This window comes from Mobula birostris, chromosome 25 (assembly GCF_030028105.1).
Source record: "Mobula birostris isolate sMobBir1 chromosome 25, sMobBir1.hap1, whole genome shotgun sequence".
NCBI lineage: Eukaryota > Metazoa > Chordata > Chondrichthyes > Myliobatiformes > Myliobatidae > Mobula > Mobula birostris.
In genome coordinates, this window is record NC_092394.1 from 54693434 (window position 1) to 54712682 (window position 19249).

Sequence of the window (19249 nt, forward strand, 5' to 3'; positions counted from 1 at the left end):
AAAGAAATTCCTCCTTATCTCCATTCTAAAAGGACACTGTGTTATTCTGAGGTTGTGTCCTCTGGTCTTAAACTCTCCCAGCGTAAGAAACATCCTCTCCACATCCTCTCTATCAAGGCCTTTCACCATTCAATAGGTTTCAATGAGGTCACCCCTTATTCTTCTGAATTCCTGAAAATACAGGCCCAGAGCCATTAAAATCCTCCTCATTTGACAAGCCATTCAATCCTGAAATCATTTTTGTGAACTTCCTTTGAACCCTCTCCAGTTTCAACACATCCTTTCTAAGATAAGGGGCCCAAAACTGCTCACAATACTCCAAGTGAGGCTTCACCAGTGCTTTATAAAGTCTCAACATTACATCCTTGCTTTTATATTCTAGTCCTCTTGCAATGGAGGCTAACGTTGCATTTGCCTTCCTCACCACAGACTCAAACCGCAAATCAATGTTCAGGAAATCCTTTACAAGGACTCTCAAGTCCCTTTTCATCTCAGTTGCTTGTATTTTCTCTCCGTTTAGATAATAGTCAACCCTTTCATTTTTTCTACCAATTGCAGAAAGGGATATGAGGAGAAGGCAGGAGATTGGGGCTGAGAGGAAAACTGGATCAGCCATGGTGAAATGATGAAGCATACTTGATGGGCCAAATGACCTAATTCTGCTCTTATATCTTATGGTCAAATACTTACATATCTGGTCCCTTAGAACCTTCCAATAACTTTCCTCCTACTGATGTCAGGCTTACCAGCCTATAATTTCCTGGTTTATTTTTAGAGCTTTTCTTAAACAGCGGAACAATATTGGCTATCCTGCAATCCTCTGGTACCTCACTGTCACTAGCGATGCCCTGGGAATTTCTGCACTTGCTTGCTGCAGGGTCCAAGGGAACACGTTGTCAGTCCTTGCGGATTCATTCACCTAAACTTGCCTCAAGACAACAACCTCCTTCTCTGTCATCTGCATAAGGTCTATGAAGCTTATACCGCTTTGCCTCACTTCTATAGACTTAGTGTCCATCTTCTGAGTAAATACAGATGCAAAAAATTCAGTTAAGACTGCCCCCATCTCTTCTGGTTCCCCACATGGATTACCATTTTGATCTTCCAGAAAACCAATTTTGTCCCTTGCAATCCTTTTGTTCTTAACATATTTGTAGAATTCCTTAGGATTCTCTTTCACCGTGTCTGCTAGAGCAATATCATGCCTTCTTTTAACCTTCTTGATTTATTTCTTAAGTGGTCCTTGCATACTGTATCTTATACTCCATAAGCACCTCATTTAGTCCTACCCGTCTTTACCTGCTATGCACCTTGTTTTTCGTTAACCAGGATTTCAATCTCTCTTGAAAACCAAGGTTCCCTGCACTTGTTATCTTTACCTTTTATTTTGTCAAGCACATACAAACATTGTACTCTTAAAATTTCCTCCCACCTACCAAGTACACCTTTGCCAGAAAACTGCCTGTCCCAATCCACATTGCCAAATCCTTTCTGATACCATCAAAATCGGCCTTTCGCCAATTTAGAATCTCAACCCATGGACCATACCTAACTTTTTCCATATTTACTTTGAAACTAATGGCATTATGATCACCAGATGCAAAGTGTTCACCTACAGAAATTCTATCACCTGCCCTGTTTCATTCAGTAGTAGCAGATCAAGTACTGCACACTCTCCCGTTGGGACTTCTTTGTACTGTTTAAGGAAACTCTCCTGAACACATTTCACAAACTCTATCCCATCTAGTCCTTTTACAGTATGGGAGTCGCAGTCTATATGGGAAGTTAAAATTACCTACAATAACAACATTATGCTACTTGCAACAGTCTGTGATCCCTCTACAAATTTGTTCCTCTAAATCCCCTGGACTGTTGGTTGGTCTGTAACATAGCCTCATTAACGTTGTCATAACTTTCTTATTTCTCAGTTCTACACATAAAGCCTCACTAGATGAGTTCTCCAGTCTATCCTGACTGAGCATTGCCATGACATTTTCCCTACTAGTAATCCCACCCCTCCTCCTTTAATCCCTCCCACTCTGTTGCATCTAAAACAATGGAACCCTGCAATATTCTGCCCCTCCTGCAACCAAGTCTCACTAATGGCTACAAAATCAAAATTCCAGGGGTTGATCCATGCCCTGAGCTCATCTGTGTCTCCTATAATATTTCATGTATTGAAATTTAAGCAGCTCAAGACACAAGCGCATCGTGCTCAATCATTTGATTCCTGACTTTGTCTGAGGTCTTAACAACATCTGTCTCCACAGCCTCTCCACCAGCTGTCTGATACTCTGGTTTCCATCCCATGCAACACTAGTTTAAACCCCACCATGCAAAACTAGCAAACCTTCCTACTAGGATATTAGTCCCCTTCCTGTTCAGATACAAACCATCTCTTCTGAACAGTTCCACCTTCCCTGGAAATTTTATGCCCACTCTCCTACACTAACCCTTTTGCTACATGTTGAACTGTATAATCTTCCTATTATTTCGAAGGGCCTGTAGTTGCCGCAGCTTTTCCTATTTTTCTGGCCTCACCAGCATGTGGCATGGGTAGCAATCCTGAGATCACAACCTGGAGGCCCTGTCGTTTAACTTAGCACCTAACTCCCTGAACTCCCCTTCAGAAACTCATGGCCCTTCCTACCTATGTCATTGGTACCTACCCTACCACAAATTTTGGCAGTTTGTTCACCCTCCCACTTAAGAATGCTGAGGACTTGATCCAAGATGTGCCAGACTCTGGCACCTGGGAGGCAACATACCATTCGGGTTCTCATATCACCTCAGCTCGCCATCCACGCTCCCCGCTTCTGAGTCGTAGAAGCAGACTCAGTGCCAGAGTCCTGACCGCTATGATTATCCTCTGCTAGGTCGGCCCCCGCAACTATCCAAAGTTCTTGAGGGGTACACTGCACTGGCTGTTTAACCCCTTTCCCATTCCTGATTGTCACCTAGTTTCCTGAGTCCTGCCTGAATGTAACTACCTCTCTATATCTCCTACCTATCACACCCTCAGTCTTCCAAATGATCTGGAGTTCATCCAACTCTTTAACATGTGGATGCACTTCTTGCAGGTATAGTCGTTAAGGACACTGGAGGTCTCCCTGCCTTCCCACATCCCACAAGAGGAGCATTCCTTTATGCTGCCATCTCTATTGTCTTAACTGAGCATATATAAAGAAGAACAATAAACTGTGTGGGGGGGTACTCTACCTACAACTTTTTTGCCTTGTCTCACTGAATCCTCGAAGCACTAAAGCCTAAAAAATCTCCACTCTAACTCTGACCAGTCCAATGATGGCCACTCCAACAATCACCTTGCCCCTGTCTTACTTTCATTTGTTCTTGCCAATCAATCCTGTGTGCTAATTAGTCATTGCTCAAAGCACTGAACTGCTGCAAGTTGCTGCCTTTTTTACTCAACCAGCAAATCTGAATGAGTTACATCTTCTTAGATGTATACATATTTTATATATTAAAAAGTTAAATTAAATAAGTAGTACAAAAAAGTAGTGAGGTAGTCTCCATGTGTCATGGTCCAGTCCGTGAAGTCCGCATTCCGGTTCACTATCCAGTCCATCGATCCTTATTCCAGGTTTTCCGGTTTCCCCCTGTTCCGTTGAGACACCTGATTCTCGTTTCGGTCTGGACATAAGTACCTCTGCAAACCAGGGATTCATTGCTGAACTGTTTTTCTCTCTCTCTCACTCCTTCTCCCCTCCCATCTGAATCCCCGTCTGAAACCTCGCCTGCAACCTTCGTCAGTATCCCCGTCAAGTTCAACCGCTGGACTGAGACCGGAGCCTTGCCACACCAAGATAAAGAACGATCTATTGTTGAGTTTGGAACTATCTCTTTGTGTCCCTGTGTTTAGCATCCGTGTCAAAGAAGAGTCCCGGCCCTAGGTCCTGTTCCCAAGGAGGGGTCCTGACTCTGTGTAAAGCCCCGGCCCTAAGTCCTGTTCCCAAGGAGGGGTCCTGACTCTGTGTAAAGCCCCAGCCCTAGGTCCTGTTCCCAAGGAGGGGTCCTGACTCTGTGTAAAGCCCCAGCCCTAGGTCCTGTTCCCAAGGAGGGGTCCCCGAGTCTGTGTTCTGTCTTCCTGTGCTCAAGTCCAAGGCTCTGTGTTCCTGTGCTCCAAGACCAAGTCCAGGCGCCGTGTTCCAGCCCTGTCCAAGTCTGAGCTTCATGTCCTCATTCAGTTCTGGTGTCTCTTCCAGTCCATGTTCCTCGCTCAGCCCAGCAGTTCCTCGCCCAGCCGGTGCTGGAGATTCCTCGTCCTGTGCTGGAGTACCTCGTCCTGTCCGGTATCCACGTTCTGTCCTTGCCAAGGTCCTAGTCCCAAGTCCTAGCCTAGACCCGGGTTCTGGTTCCGAGTCCCAACCTAGACCCAGGTTCCAGATCCTTGTCCAGGCTCTGGTTCCAGAGTTCTGTGTTCCTAGTCCAGGCTCCTCATTCCTAGTTCCCCGTCCGGGTCCCGTGTTTCTAGTTCAAGTCCTAGCCCAGGCCCTGAATCCTAGTCTCGTCCAGGGCCTGTTTCCTTGTCCAGCGTTGTTTCTTCCTGACTCCCCTTGCTATCTCGATAAACCTAGTCCTGTTTCTAGTACTTCAGTGTCTGTGTCTTGCATTTGGGTCCACCATCAACGCACGCCCCCCCCCCACCCCGTATAACACCATGGGTTCATTGTCCACTCAGAAATCTGATGGCAGAGGAGAAGAAGCAGTTCCTGAATCATTGAGAGTGTGCCTTCAGGCTCCTGTACCTCCTCCCTGATGGTAGGAATGAGATAATAAGGATATAACTTTAGATACTTTTGAGGAGGATGACCTACCAGGTGGGAGCCACATGGACCTGGTCTCTGGCAGTGAGCCTGTTGCTGTGGCTTAGAAGAGCAAAGAGGTGAAGAGGAGATTCTTTAGTCAGAGGAATAGAGATGAGGTTCCATGGGTGCAATAGAGACACCCGGATGGTATGTTGCCTCCCTGGTGCCAGGATCAGGGTTTGTCAGATCATGTCCATGGCATTTTCAAGGGCGAGGGTGAGCAGCCAGAGGTCTTGGTGCATATTGGCACCAATGGCATAGGTAGACAAGGTGAGGAGGTCATGAAAAGAGATTTCAGGGAGCAAGGTAGAAAGCTGAAAAACAGGACATCCAGGATAGCAATCTCTGGCTTGCTGCCTGTGCCACATGCCAGTGAGGGTAAGAATTGGATTATTTGGCAGATGAATGCGTGGCTGAGGAACTGGTAGGGATTCAGATTCATGGATCATTAGGATTTCTTCTGGGGAAGGTATCACCTACACAAGGGGAAGGGTTACACCTGAACCCGAGGGTGTCCAATATCCTTGCGGACAGGTTGGCTAGAGTTATTCAGGTGGGTTTAAACTAATTTGGCAGGGGGATGGGAACTGGAGTGACGATAGTGCTGAAGATGAGGTAGTTGGTTTACAAATAGAGGCAATATGTAGTGAGGCTCCTAGCAAGGAGAGATTGATGATAATACAAAATTGCAGTCAACAGGATAAGTTGCAAAGTAAAAGGTGGGACAAAATCAAAAGGGTGAATACTGGACTAAATTCCTCCTCATCTCTCTTTTAAAAGGATGCCCCTATTTTCTGAGGCTGTATCCAGGCTATGAGCCCATGATATTACAGGAAAGATTCTAGCATGGATAAAGCAGTGGCTGATTGGCAGGAGGCAAAAAAATTCTGGTTGGCTGCCAATGACTAGTGTTGTTCCCTAGGGTGTGTGTTGGGACCAATTCTTTTTACATTATTTGTCAACGACTTGGACGATGGAGTTACACACACAAAATGCTGGTGGAACGCAGCAGGCCAGGCAGCATCTACAGGAAGAGGTACAGTCGACGTTTCGGGCTGAGACCCTTCGTCAGGATGATGGAGTTGATGGTTTTATTGGAAAGTTTGCAGATGATATGAAGATAGGTGGAGGAGCAGGTAGTTTGAGAAAACAGAAAGGCTACAGAGGGACTCAGACAGATTCGGAGAATGGGCAAAGAAGTGGCAGATGGAATACAGTGTCAGGAAGTGTAGGATCATGTATTTTGGTAGAAGAAATTAAAGGATTGATTATTTTCTAAATGGGAGAAAACTACAAAAATCTGAGGCAATAGACAATAGGCAATAGGTGCAGGAGTAGGCCATTCGGCCCTTCGAGCTGGCACCACCATTCACTGTGATCATGGCTGATCATCCACGATCAGTACCCCATTCCTGCCTTATCCCCATATCCCTTCACTCCACTATCATTAAGAGCTCTATCTAACTCTTCCTTAAAAGCATCCAGAGAATTGGCCTCCACTGCCTTCTGAGGCAGAGCATTCCACAGATCCACAACTCTCTGGGTGAAGAAGTTTTCCCTCAACTCCGTTCTAAATGGCCTTCCCCTTTTCTCAAATTGTGGCCTCTGGTTCTGGACTCCTCAAAGTGATCTGAGAGTCCTTGTGCAGAATTCCCTAAAGGTTAATTTGTAGTTTGAGTCTGTGGTGAGGAAGGCAAATGTGATGTTAGCATTCATTTCAAGAGGACGTGAATATAAAAGCAAGGATGTATATATTGAGGACTTTATAAAGCACTGGGGAGATTCACCTGGACTACCGTGAGCAGCTTTGGGCATCTTAGAAGGATGTGCTGAAACTGGAGAGAGTTCAAAGAAGGTTCACGAAAATGATTGTAGCATTCAGCGGCTTGTCAGATGAAGAACGTTTGATAGGTCTGAGACTGATTCAGAGAATGAGGGGCGACCTCACTGAAACCTTAATAGAGTGGATGTGGAGAGGATGTTTCCTATGGTGGGGGTGTCTAAGACCAAAGGACAGAGCCTCAGAGTAGAGGGGCATCCTTTTAGAATGGAGATGAGGAGGAATTTCTTTAGCTAGAGAGTGGTGAATCTGTGGAATTCTTTGTTACAGGTAGTTGTGAAGGCCAAGACTTTATGTATATTTAAGGCAGAGGTGGATAAATTCTTTATTGGTCAGGGCATAAAGGGATATGCGGGGGGGAAGGCAGGAGACTGGGGCTGAGAGGAGAAATGGATCAGCCATGATGAAATAGTGAGCAGACTCGATGGGCCAAATAGCCTAATTTTGCTCCTATATCTTGTGGCCTTATGCTGCTGACACCTCTGAGCTTCTCTCAAAGATTGTCTCTATATTCATATATTCTATATTTCTCTATATTCATACCTCCCATCATTTTGTACAGGTCCCCTCTCAGCCTCCAACACTGCACGAAAACAAAGCCAGCCTATTCAAATTCTCTACTGAAATGCTCCATCCCAAGCAACATCCTGGTGAATCCCCTCTGCACCCTCTCCAGTACAAACACATCTTTCCCATAGTGTGGTAACCAAAACTGTTTATTACACTCATCTGTGACCTAACCAAAATCATACAAAATTACACCCTGCTGTTGTATTCTATACCCTGGTTATTGAAAGGACTTTTCATCACCCTTTTGACAAGGGGAATGTCAGAGGTAAGTTTTTTCACACAGAGGGTGGTGGGTGCGCGGACTGTACTGCCAATGAAGATGGTAGAGGCGGATACTATAGGGCCTTATAAGAGACGCTTGGACATGTACATGGAGCTTAGAGAAATAGAGGGCTAAGCGCTAGGGAAATTCTAGGCAACTTCTAGAGTAGGTTACATGGTCGGCACAACATTGTGGGCCGAAGGGCCTGTAATGTGCTGTAGATTTTCTAAGTTTCTATCTATGCTGTCAACTTCAGGAATTATTGGACCCATGCCCTATATTTGCTCTGCTCTTCAATTCTCTCTGGAGCCAATTGTTCATTCCATGTACCCATCCTCATCGGCTATTCCAAGGTATGTTACTTCTCACTCATAACAATTATGGTCCATAATGATCTGTTCTGCCCAAATAGTTGGGAAAAAATTGCAAGGACGTGGAAGTGGGTTGAACTAGTGAGTTGCTCTAATCAGGAGCTGGGATGGACATGAGGGACCAAATGGCCTGCTCCTGTATGGTAACCATTCTAGGTCAATGATAGTGTCACAGCTGCAGAAAAGGAGGAAGTCATGGAGGGATTGTCTACGGAGTCTCTGTGGGTGGAAGTTAGGAACAGGAAGGGATCAATAACTCTACTGGGAGTTTTTTATAGACCACCCAATAGTAACAGGGACATCGAGGAGCAGATAGGGAGACAGATTCTGGAAAAGTGTATTAACAACAGGGTTGTCATGGTGGAAAATTTTAATTTCCCAAATATCGATTGGCATCTCCCTAGAGTGAGGGGTTTAGATGGGGTGGAGTTTGTTTGCTGTGCTCAGGAAGGTTTCTTGACACAATATGTAGATAAATGTACAAGAGGAGAGGCAGTACTTGATCTGGTATTGGGGAATGAACCTGATCAGCTGTCAGATCCCTCAGTGGGACAGCGTTTTGTAGATAGTGATCACAATTCTATCTCCTTTACCATAGCATTGGAGAGGGATAGGAACAGACAAGTTAGGGAAGTATTTAATTGGAGTAAGGGGAAATATGAGGCTATCAGGCAGGAACTTGGAAGCATAAATTGGGAACAGATATTCTCAGGGAAATGTACGGAAGAAATGTGGAAAATGTTCAGCGGATATTTGTGTGGAGATCTGCATAGGTACATTCCAATGAGATAGGGAAAGGTAGAGTACAGGAACTGTGGTGTACAAAAGCTGTTGTAAATCTAGTCAAGAAGAAAAGAAAAGCTTACGAAAGGTTCAAAAAACTAGGTAATGATCGAGATCTGGAAGATTATAAGGCTAGCAGGAAGGAGCTTAAGAAAAAAATTAGGAGAGCCAGAAGGGGCCATGAGAAGGCCTTGGCGGACAGGATTAAGGAAAACCCCAAGGCATTCCACAAGTATGTGAAGAGCAAGAGGATAAGGCGTGAGAGGATAGGACCAATCAAGTGTGATAGTGGAAAAGTGTGTATGGAACCGGAGGAGATAGCAGAGGTACTTAATGAGTACTTTGCTTCAATATTTACTACTGAAGAGGATCTTGGCGATTGTAGGGATGACTTGCAGTGGACTGAAAAGCTTGAGCATGTAGATATTAAAAAAGAGGATGTGCTGGAGCTTTTGGAAAGCATGAAGTTGGATAAGTCACTGGGACCGGACGAGATGCACGCCAGGCTACTGTGGGAGGCAAGGGAGTAGATTGCTGAGCCTCTGGCATTGATCTTTGCATCATCAATGAAGACAGGAGAGGTTCCGGAGGATTGGAGGCTTGAGGATGTTGTTCCCTTATTCAAAAAGGAAGTAGAGATAGCCCAGGAAATTATAGACCAGTGAGTCTTACTTCAGTGGTTGGTAAGTTGATGGAGAAGATCCTGAGAGGCAGGATTTATGAATATTGGAGAGGCATAATATGATTAGGAATAGTCAGCATGGCTTTGTGAAAGGCAGGTCGTGCCTTATGAGTCTGACTGAATTTTTTGAGGATGTGACTAAACACATTGATGAAGGTAGAACAGTAGATGTAGTGCATATGGATTTCAGCAGGGTATTTGACAACATACCCCATGCAAGGCTTATTGAGAAAGTAAGGAGACATGGGATCCAAGGGGACATTCTGGATCCAGAACTGGCTTGCCCACAGAAGGCAAAGAGTGGTTGTAGACAGATCATATTCTGCATGGAGGTTGGTCACCAGTGGTGTGCATCAGGGATCTGTTCTGGGACACTTACTCTTCGTGATTTTTATAAATGACCTGGATGAGGAAGTGGAGGGATGGGTTAGTAAGTTTGCTGATGACACAAAGGTTGGGAGTGTTGTGGATAGTGCGGAGGACTGTCAGGGGTTACAGCAGGACATTGATAGGATGCAAAACTGGGCTGAGAAGTGGCAGATGGAGTTCAATCCAGATAAGTGTGAGCTGGTTCATTTTGGTAGGTCAAATATGATGGCAAAATATAGTATTAATGGTAAGACTCTTGGCAGCGTGGAGGATTAGAGGGATCTTGGGGTCAGAGTCCATAGGACACTCAAAGCAGCTGCACAGGTTGACTCTGGTTACAAAGGCATACGGTGCATTGGCCTTCATCAATTGTGGGATTGAGTTTAGGAGCCGAGAGGTAATGTTGCAGCTATATAGAACCCCGGTCAGACCCCACTTGGAGTACTGTGCTCAGTTCTAGTCACCTCACTACAGGAAGGATGTGGAAACCATATGAAGGGTGCAGAGGAGATATATAAGGATGTTACCATGAGGAAATCTGCAGATGCTGGAAATTCAAGCAACACACATCAAAGTTGCTGGTGAGCATCTCTAGGAAGAGGTACAGTCGACGTTTCGGGCCGAGACCCTTCGTCAGGACCCGAAGGGTCTCGGCCCAAAACGTCAACTGTACCTCTTCCTAGAGATTCTGCCTGGCCTGCTGCGTTCAGCAGCAACTTTGATGTGTGGTGCTCATATAAGGATGTTGTCTGGATTGGGGAGCGTACCTTATAAGAATAGGTTGAGTGAACTCAGCTTTTTTTCCTTGGAGCGACAGAGGATGAGAGGTGACCTGATAGAGGTGTATAAGATGATGAGAGGCATTGATTGTGTGGATAGTCAGAGGCTTTTTCCCAGGGCTGAAATGGCTAGCACAAGAGGGCACAGTTTTAAGGCGCTTAGAAGTGCATACAGAGGAGATATCGGGGGTAATTTTTTTTACGCAGAGAGTGGTGAGTGCGTGGAAAGGGCTGCTGACGACAGTGGTGGAGGCATTTACGGTAGGATCTTTTAAGAGACTCCTGGACAGATACATGGAGCTTAGAAAAATAGAGGGCTATGGGCAACCCTAGGTAATTTTTAAGTTAAGGACATGTTCAGCAGATCTTTGTGGACCAAAGGGCCTGTATTGTGCTGTAGGTTTTCTATGTTCCTAATGCTCTAGTTTTCTCTCCACCTGCCCTTTCTTTCCTCTTTTCCTGCTGAAGTCTTGAATTAATTTTATTAACCAATTTTCTGGTGAATTGCAGAAACACATAACCAGCTGCCACGAATATTAACCAGTCCGAACACTTCTCCACTCACATAAACGCAGGAATAGAAGCTAGTGGGAAACATATTCCATTATGTGGAAATGTTCAATAAACTCTCGTCTGCCTGCCAAGAGTTCCAGTGCTTTGTGGTGTGAGGGATTCCTTTAACTCTACAAGTGAAGCACGGTGCAGTCACAGTCCATTTCTGTTGAGCTCAAATGAAATTCTTGGTCATTTTTGACAAAGGCATCAGATAGGAACAAAAGTCATTTGTATTTTATATGAGACTTGAAACCTGTAATCTGCAGGTATTCCATAATCCAACCAGCACGGGAGTTGTGGTGTGTGGCAGTTCATGCATCAGCTCTTACCTTGGCTTTGCCCTGGAAGTTGAAAGTCAAGACATACTCTCCTGGCCGGGTCTCACTCTGACGAATGACAAAGAGGCCGTGACTCCTCCTGCCACCAGCTAGTACCAGCTGGGCCGCCTTAATCCGTGACAGAGTTCCATGGAACCAGGGGTACCCTGACAGCAGGGTCGGAGACGCTGGCGGCTCCTTCTCATCTACAGGTTGAGAAAGGGGACTCTGTTTCAGTAGATTCCAAGAAAGCAGATGCACCCCACCCAGAGGAAGCTATGGTCTGCCCTCAACTTGAGCACAGGAGGCAGCAAGGCAGCCCTCCTCCTTTCCCGGCTCTCAATGAGAACGTGGACAGGTTACGCTCATCCACCATCACAACATCCTCAGGGCAACCGCCTAGTTATCAGGCTGCACTCATCACCTAGTCAAGATCACGCTGGCCAGCACCAATGAGAATTTGTGGCAGAAAGCTCCGGGCTTAGACCACCTTAGCATACAGAAACATTGTCCTGCTCTATGCCTGGAGTCCTGTCACCCAAAATCTCAAACACCAAGACAGACCCTTACTGCCCTGCAAGTTCTGATCAGCTTCAATGATCCAGAGGGTGCATTCCTGGTTTCTGTCTTCCCTTTTCTCCTAATTCTTCTAGTGTTCCACATAACAGCTTGGTCAATACATGCTGAACCTTCTCCAGTGCTTAGAGCAATCCCAATCTTTCTATATGTGAGGTATAACTGCTCCCCTTCCTAACCCAGCCCCTGGATCTAAAAGGCAGAGCTCGACGGTCATTCATACCTGTTCAATGACGTACAGAATCAGCACAGCAGTTAAACGTAACACGTCAGGCAGCATCAATGGAGGAGGGGAGTCAAGACCCTTCATCAGGACTGTATAGGAAGGGGACAGAAGCTGGGGGAGGGGAAAGAGGACAAACTGGCGATAGGTGACACCAGGTGAGGGTGAAGCTGGGGGAGGTAAGATGAAGTAAGAAGCTAGGAGGTGTTAGATGGAAGAAAGGTGAGAAGAGGAAGGGGGACCAGAGGAAGGAGATGGGCAGGCAAAGACCTTTCTACTGATCTATACAAACCTCCCTTTATTACTAGTTTGTTCTTCTGCTATACTGTTCTAGTAACATGACTGGTGGTCCCGGTCTTCCCTCCTGGTGACACATATACACACACACACACACACACACACAATTCTCCCAAACCCCCACTTCTCCCTTTCTCCCCAGGTTTTCCTTCCAATCCTGAACGTCCTGACTTCTAACAGCAAAAATCACTCTGATGTGATACATAAGTAGTGTATGCTCTCCATGTGATTCTTCGTGCTGCCAGGCCGCTTCTCAAAATGTTGAATGAAAATCGATAAGGGGGATCCTGTGGATGCACAACATTTGAATTTAAAAGTGTCCACAAATGTTTGGAAGCAAATAGGATTCCTGAGATTTGAGGCATTGCCTCAGCACAGAGTGAGAATCAATGGCTAGAAAAGAATAAAAATATATTAATGGCACAACTTCAGGATAGTTGGGAACCTAATGTTGGTGCATTCGTCTTTGGCGTCTAATTTTTGGAATGATTTGCTGCCATTATTTCCATCTGACTAGTAGTGCCTACAAATACGGATACACTTGCTGAGGGCTTGTTCCCCACACTAACTCCAGGTTTCGGGTTCAAGCAGAAACATTTGACCAGCTTGGATGCTGTGAGGCTTCTTTTAGATAACAGTCTCCAGAAAACAGCTGACTATCTAGGACTGAGAAAAGGAAAAAAAAAAATCCTAGTTCAGAAGGCCACAGATCAGTAGAACTGCCTATTTCAGTGGGCTGGAGACACAGTTAATGAGTTCACAATGAAAACAAAGGGAACTGAGGAACAAGATCAGCTCGTTTCATGGACGTGAAACGGGGTAAAGGAGATGTAGGGTCTTCTCCCACTGTCTCAGCTGACCCTCTCTCTAAAAGTAACATCTCAGCACAAACAAGAGGGAGGGAGGGAAAGGTCCTTCAAGAGGGTGAACCCTTGCAAACATCAGGCCCTAATGGTATGAAAAATAGCACAAACTAACTGGTGGGAGTGTTCAAGGACATCTTCAAACTCTCACTACTGCAATTAGAGTTCAGCCATCATACCAGTGGCAAGAAGAGCTGGGTGAGCTGCTCAACGACTATTGCCTGACAGCACTCACATACACACTCAATGTGATAAGGTGCTCTGAGAGGTTGGTCATGACTAGAGTTAACTCCTGCCTGAGCAAGGAACTAGATCTGCCACAATTTCCCTTCCACCAACAACAGGGCCTACAGTGGATGCAATCTCACTAGATCTCCACTCGGTCTTGGGCCACCTGGACAGCAGCAATACCCAAGTCAGTTTGCTGTTTGTTGATTACAGCCTGGTGTTCACCATTATCCCCTCTGTACTAATCAAAAAGCTTCAAAATCTGGGCCTCTATACCTCGTACTGCGAACCACCCCTGATCCTATGATGGCTACGTTCCTGATGACCAGGGTTAGCTGGAGCTTAGTCACAAGGAAATATCAAACTTGAGTAGATAATGACCACATCTGGGGGGGTTTTTGCAACATATCACGATAGTCCCATGGCCAGGGGAAGGAACTGTTTGTTATGGGACCTCAATGGGCAACCATTGGATAGGAAGGCAGGGAGAAATAAGCCTAAGAGTGCCATCCCACCTGCTGACTGTCTCCTGTTGAACTCATGCCCCCTGTCCCTCCACCAGGGCCCCTGCACTAACCTCCCAAAAGGCAACAGTAAACTCCTCCTCTGCAATCTGCATAGGGCTCATGACCTCTGTGCTGCATTGACTCAAATCTATAGACTTTGTGTCCATCTCCTGAGTAAATACAAATGCAAAAAATCAATTTAAGATCTCCCCCATCTCTTTTGACTCCAAGCATGATCTTCAAGTGGACTAATTTTGTCTTGCTTTCCTTCTTCTCATAATAGATCTGTAGAAGCCCTTGGGATTCTCCTTCATCTTGTCTGCCAGAGCAACCTCATCCTTTCCTTTAGCACTCCTGATTAACCTAATTAACCTTACTAACCCTAACCCTAAGTGCTCTTTTGCATTTCTCGTACTCCTTAAGCACCTCATTTCTTCTTTGCTGCCAGATCCCTTCTGATGCCATCAAAACTGGCCCTTCTCTAATTTTAGAATTTCAAACCAAGGAGCAGATCTATCCATCTCCTCTCTATGCTGGCTATCTTGCCGCTCTAATCTCAGTTCTAATGCAGGGATTTAGCCCGAAATGTCCATGATTTCCATCTGCTCATGAATTTGGTTCAACCCACCAAGTTCTTCCAACAGATTGTTTGAATCTCCCTACATATCTGCTCCTCCAATTCCCATTGATGCCTGGGGAGGCTTATAATGCCATCCCATCAAATTGACCATTCCCTCTTATTTCTAAGTTCTACCCATATGGCCTCAAGAGGATAAGAATATCCTGTTATGTGCTTTTCATAAAGAAGGCAACTGCCTCTTCTCTCTTAACCTGCACACCAGTAGCATCTGTATCCTGGAACATTCAGCTGCCATTCCTGCCTTCCCTCAGCTATATTTCTATTATGGCTATAATATCCTAGCCAATTCACGTCCTGAGTTCATCTACTTTAGCATATGTTTCCCAAAAAACCATGAAACATGGAATGAAGTTAAAGCAGAATTAGCTGTCAGTGAACATCGTCATACGCAGCATCTAACAATGTGCATGTGATAAACGTGTCCAGACCAGTCAATATTTTTCTCACATATTGATTTGGAATCTGAATCCCCAACCGGTTAATAAACCACAGATGGTTCTGATCAACAGTTCCCAGCTGCTGCGCTGAGAGGCTGCAGGTGTGGCTGTGTTACCTGTGGAAATGATGGTGCTTGGAGAGTCCGAGCGTAACGTCTGCAGGAAGTTTTCTAAAGGAACGTGAGCGAGTGGCTGTGACCCCTGGACTTCCTTTGGTCTGACTGGAGAAACGGTGACAGCAGACTCTGGATCACTGCACGACTTGACTGGGAGCTGGGTGACGGCTGGGGGAGGAGTGGTGATGAGGATAACATGGGGTTAGCACACTCGGTGTCATCTCAAAGACATCCAAATCCAAGCCCCCATACACTGGGCCACTTGAAGTACATACAAGGATAAACTTCTACAAGTGGAAAACCACTGTCAAAGGAGAAAGGTCAATGCAGAGCACAGTCCTTTACCAGTGACACTGACAGTTTCAAAAACATCATCTTGCTGCAGTCCTAAAAACAGTGTTTCGCTGTAGTCCCCAACACCCTGTCTCAATACAGTCCCCATCTCCGTCTAGACGCAGTTCCCATCTCCATCTAGACGTAGTCCCCAACGCCCCATCTCGACCCAGTCCCCATCTCCATCTAGACGCAGTCCCCAACGCCCCGTCTCGACGCAGTCCCCAACGCCCCATCTCAACGCAGTCCCCAACGCCCCGTCTCGACACAGTCCCCAACGCCCCATCTCGACGCAGTCCCCAACGCCCCAACTCGACACAGTCCCCATTTCCATATAGACGTAGTCCCCATCTCCATCTCAACACAGTCCCCAACGCCCGGTCTCGTTGCGGTCCCCAACGCCCCGATTTGATGCAGTCCCCAACTCCCTCTCTCGATGCAGTCCCCAACACCCTGTCTTGACGCAGTCCCCAACTCCCCGTCTCGACGCAGTCCCCAACGCCCCATCTCGACGCAGTCCCCAACGCCCCATCTCGACGCAGTCCCCAACGCCCCATCTCGACGCAGTCCCCATCTCCATATAGACGTAGTCCCCATCTCCATCTCAACACAGTCCCCAACGCCCGGTCTCGTTGTGGTCCCCAACGCCCCGATTTGATGCAGTCCCCAACTCCCTGTCTCGATGCAGTCCCCAACACCGTCTTGACGCAGTCCCCAACTCCCTGTCTCGATGCAGTCCCCAACACCCTGTCCCGACGCAGTCCCCAACGCCCCATCTCGACGCAGTCCCCGTCTCCATCTAGACGCAGTCCCCAACGCCCCGTCTCGACGCAGTCCCCAACACCCCATCTCGACGCAGTCCCCAACGCCCCGTCCTGACGCAGTCCCCAACGCCCCATCTCGACGCAGTCCCCAACACCCCGTCTCGACGCAGTCCCCAACGCCCCATCTTGACACCGTCCCCAACACCCCGTCTCGACACAGTCCCCATCTCCATCTAGACGTAGTCCCCATCTCCATCTCAACACAGTCCCCAACGCCTGGTCTCGATGCAGTCCCTAACGCCCCGATTTGATGCAGTCCCCAACTCCCTGTCTCGATGCATTCCCCAACACCGTCTCGACGCAGTCCCCAACGCCATCTCAACGCAGTCCCCAACGCCATCTCGACGCAGTCCCCAACACCCCATCTCGACACAATTCCCAACACTCTGTTTAGATGCAGTCCGCAACACCATCTCACTGTGGTCTCAAAATCCTGACTAACTTTAATCTTCAACACCCCATCTTACTGGAGTCCCCAACAGTTTAAAACAGACGGTATCATAGACGATGAAGACAGTTATCAAAATTTACAGGGGGATCTTGATCAGCTCAGTAAATGGGCTTTAGATTGGCAAGTGGCTTTAAATCCAGATAAACAGTAAGTCTAACATCTGTGGTAGGTAGGTTACAAGAGAGGGGTCTGAGGGATAAGATAAACAAACATCTGGAAAGACAGGGTAGGTCAGCATGGCTTTGTGGCTTCATGTAATCATTTGTTACACACTTAATTATGGTAGGGCAATAGACATTGTCTATATGAAAACCAGTGAAACCTTTGAAAAGGTTCCACATGGTATGCTGTTCTGGAAGGTTAGATCACATGGCAAGTTGGATACTGAATTGCTTGTTTGTAGGAAGCAGAAGGTAATGGTGGAAGGTTGTTTATCGAATTGGAGGCCTGTGACGAGGGAAAGGGAATAGGCAACCAGTGCAGTGTACATCTGTGGCTGTTCCCCTCAATACTAAGTGGAATGCTTTGGATATTGTTGTGGGGGTCGATGGGGGTTAGGACTACCAGACAAAAGCTGCAGTGATCAGATCTCCGGCACTGAATCTGGCTCTGTTGCGCAGAGGGAAGGGGGCGAACAGGAGTACAGTACAGACAGACTAGACTAGACAAGAGACGTGGAAGAGACACTTCAGTGGTGTGTTGCCTCCCAAGTGGCAGGGTCAGGGATGTCTTACATTGAGTCCATAGCATTCTAAAGGGTGAGCAGCAAATCATTAGTACCAATGGCAGAGGTGGGAAAAAGAGTGAGGTCCTGAAGAGAGAAAGGGTAGTAATCAAGGCATCAAGGATAGCAATCTCTCGATTGCTGCCTGTGCCACGCACTGGTGAGGATAAAAATAGCATGATTTGGCAGATTAATGTATGGCTGAGGAATTATGTGCAGGGGGTAGGGTTTCAGATTTCTGGACCATTGAGGAGGCATGACATGTACAAAAAGGATGGGTTACACCTGAATATGAGTGAGACCAAAATCCTTACAGGTAGGTTTGCTAGAGCTATGGGGAAGAAGAATGGGAACCAGTGTGATGGGACAGAGGACGAGGCAGTTGGTATACAAATAGGTTCAGTGTGTAGTGAGACTGGGAGGCAGTTCAGAGGGCGGGGTTCCCAACCTGGGGTCTACAAGCCCCTTGGTTAATGGCAGGGGTCCATAGTATAAAAAAGTTGGAAACCCTTGATTTAAAGTGTGTCTTTAAACTAAATAGTAGGTTCAAAGGTTTGGAAAGCTGAGAGTAAAAGGAGAGTACAGGAGAGGTTACAAAAGACTCCAGAATAAATAAAAAAGCAAAAAGTTTAGAAAGAGATATGAATTTAACTTATGGTAACATGGATGCAAAATTGAAGAGTGATGAATACAGGACTGAAGGTGTTATATTTGAACACATGCAGTATATGGAATAAGGCAGGTGTTAGAAATTGGCTGGTATGACGTTGTGGGTATTACCGAGTCGCGGCTGAAAGAAGATCACATTTGGGAGCTTAACGTCCAAGGATGCACATCGTATCGAAAAGACAGACAGGTAAGCAGAGGGAGTGAAGTGGCTCTGTTGGTAAAAAATTAAATTAAAACCTTTGCAAGAGGATCAGCAGATGTAGATTCCTTGTGGGTTGAGATGGAAACTGCAACGTAAAAGTACCCTGATGTGAATTATATACAAGCCTTTGAATGGTGGCCAAGATGAGGGATATAAATTACAATGGAAGATAGAACATCATGTAAAAAAGGGTAATATTACAATAGTCGTATAGGATTTCAATATTCAGGTAGACTGGGAAAATAGGTTGTTGCTGGATTCCAAGAGAAGGAATTTGTAGGATGCCTACCAGATGACATTTTGGAGGAGCTTGTGGTTGAGCCCACTAGGGAAAAGGCAATTCTGGGTGGATGTTGTGTAATGAACCAGATTTGATCTGGGAGTGTAAGGTAAAGCTTAATTTGATAGAATTCACCCGGCAATTTGACAGGGAGAAGTTAAAGTCAGATGTATCAGTATTACAGTGGAGTAAAGGTAATTACAGGGGCATGAGAGAGGAGCTGGCCAAAACTGTTTGGAAGTTTCTGGGAGCAATTCAGAAAGCACAGGATAGATACTATCCCGAAGAAGAAGTATTCTAAAGGCAGGATGATGTAACCGTGGCTGACATGGGAAGTCAAAGCCAATTAAAATGCCAAAAGAGGGCGTATAATAGAGCTTAAAATAGTGGGAAATTAGGAGACTGGGAAACTGTTAAGAACTAACAGAAGGCAACTAAAAAAAGTCATAAAGAAGGAAAAGATGGAATACAAAGGTAAGCTAGCCAATAATATTAAAGAGGATACAAAAAATTTATTCAGATATAT

At 46.0% G+C, this 19249-nt stretch overlaps 1 protein-coding gene across 10 annotated transcripts in view; it reads right to left on the bottom strand.

Annotated features, from left to right (window-relative positions):
• Positions 1-19249, bottom strand: part of LOC140187550 (SH2B adapter protein 2) — a 176108-nt gene that overhangs the window by 40578 nt on the left and 116281 nt on the right. For all 10 annotated transcript variants that reach the window (XM_072242945.1, XM_072242947.1, XM_072242941.1 and 7 more), the window contains exons 7-8: positions 15241-15408; positions 11367-11560 (exon numbers count right to left, since the gene is read on the bottom strand). In XM_072242945.1, coding sequence (XP_072099046.1) covers positions 11367-11560; positions 15241-15408 — 362 coding nt within the window. The remainder of the gene's footprint in view (positions 1-11366; positions 11561-15240; positions 15409-19249) is intronic.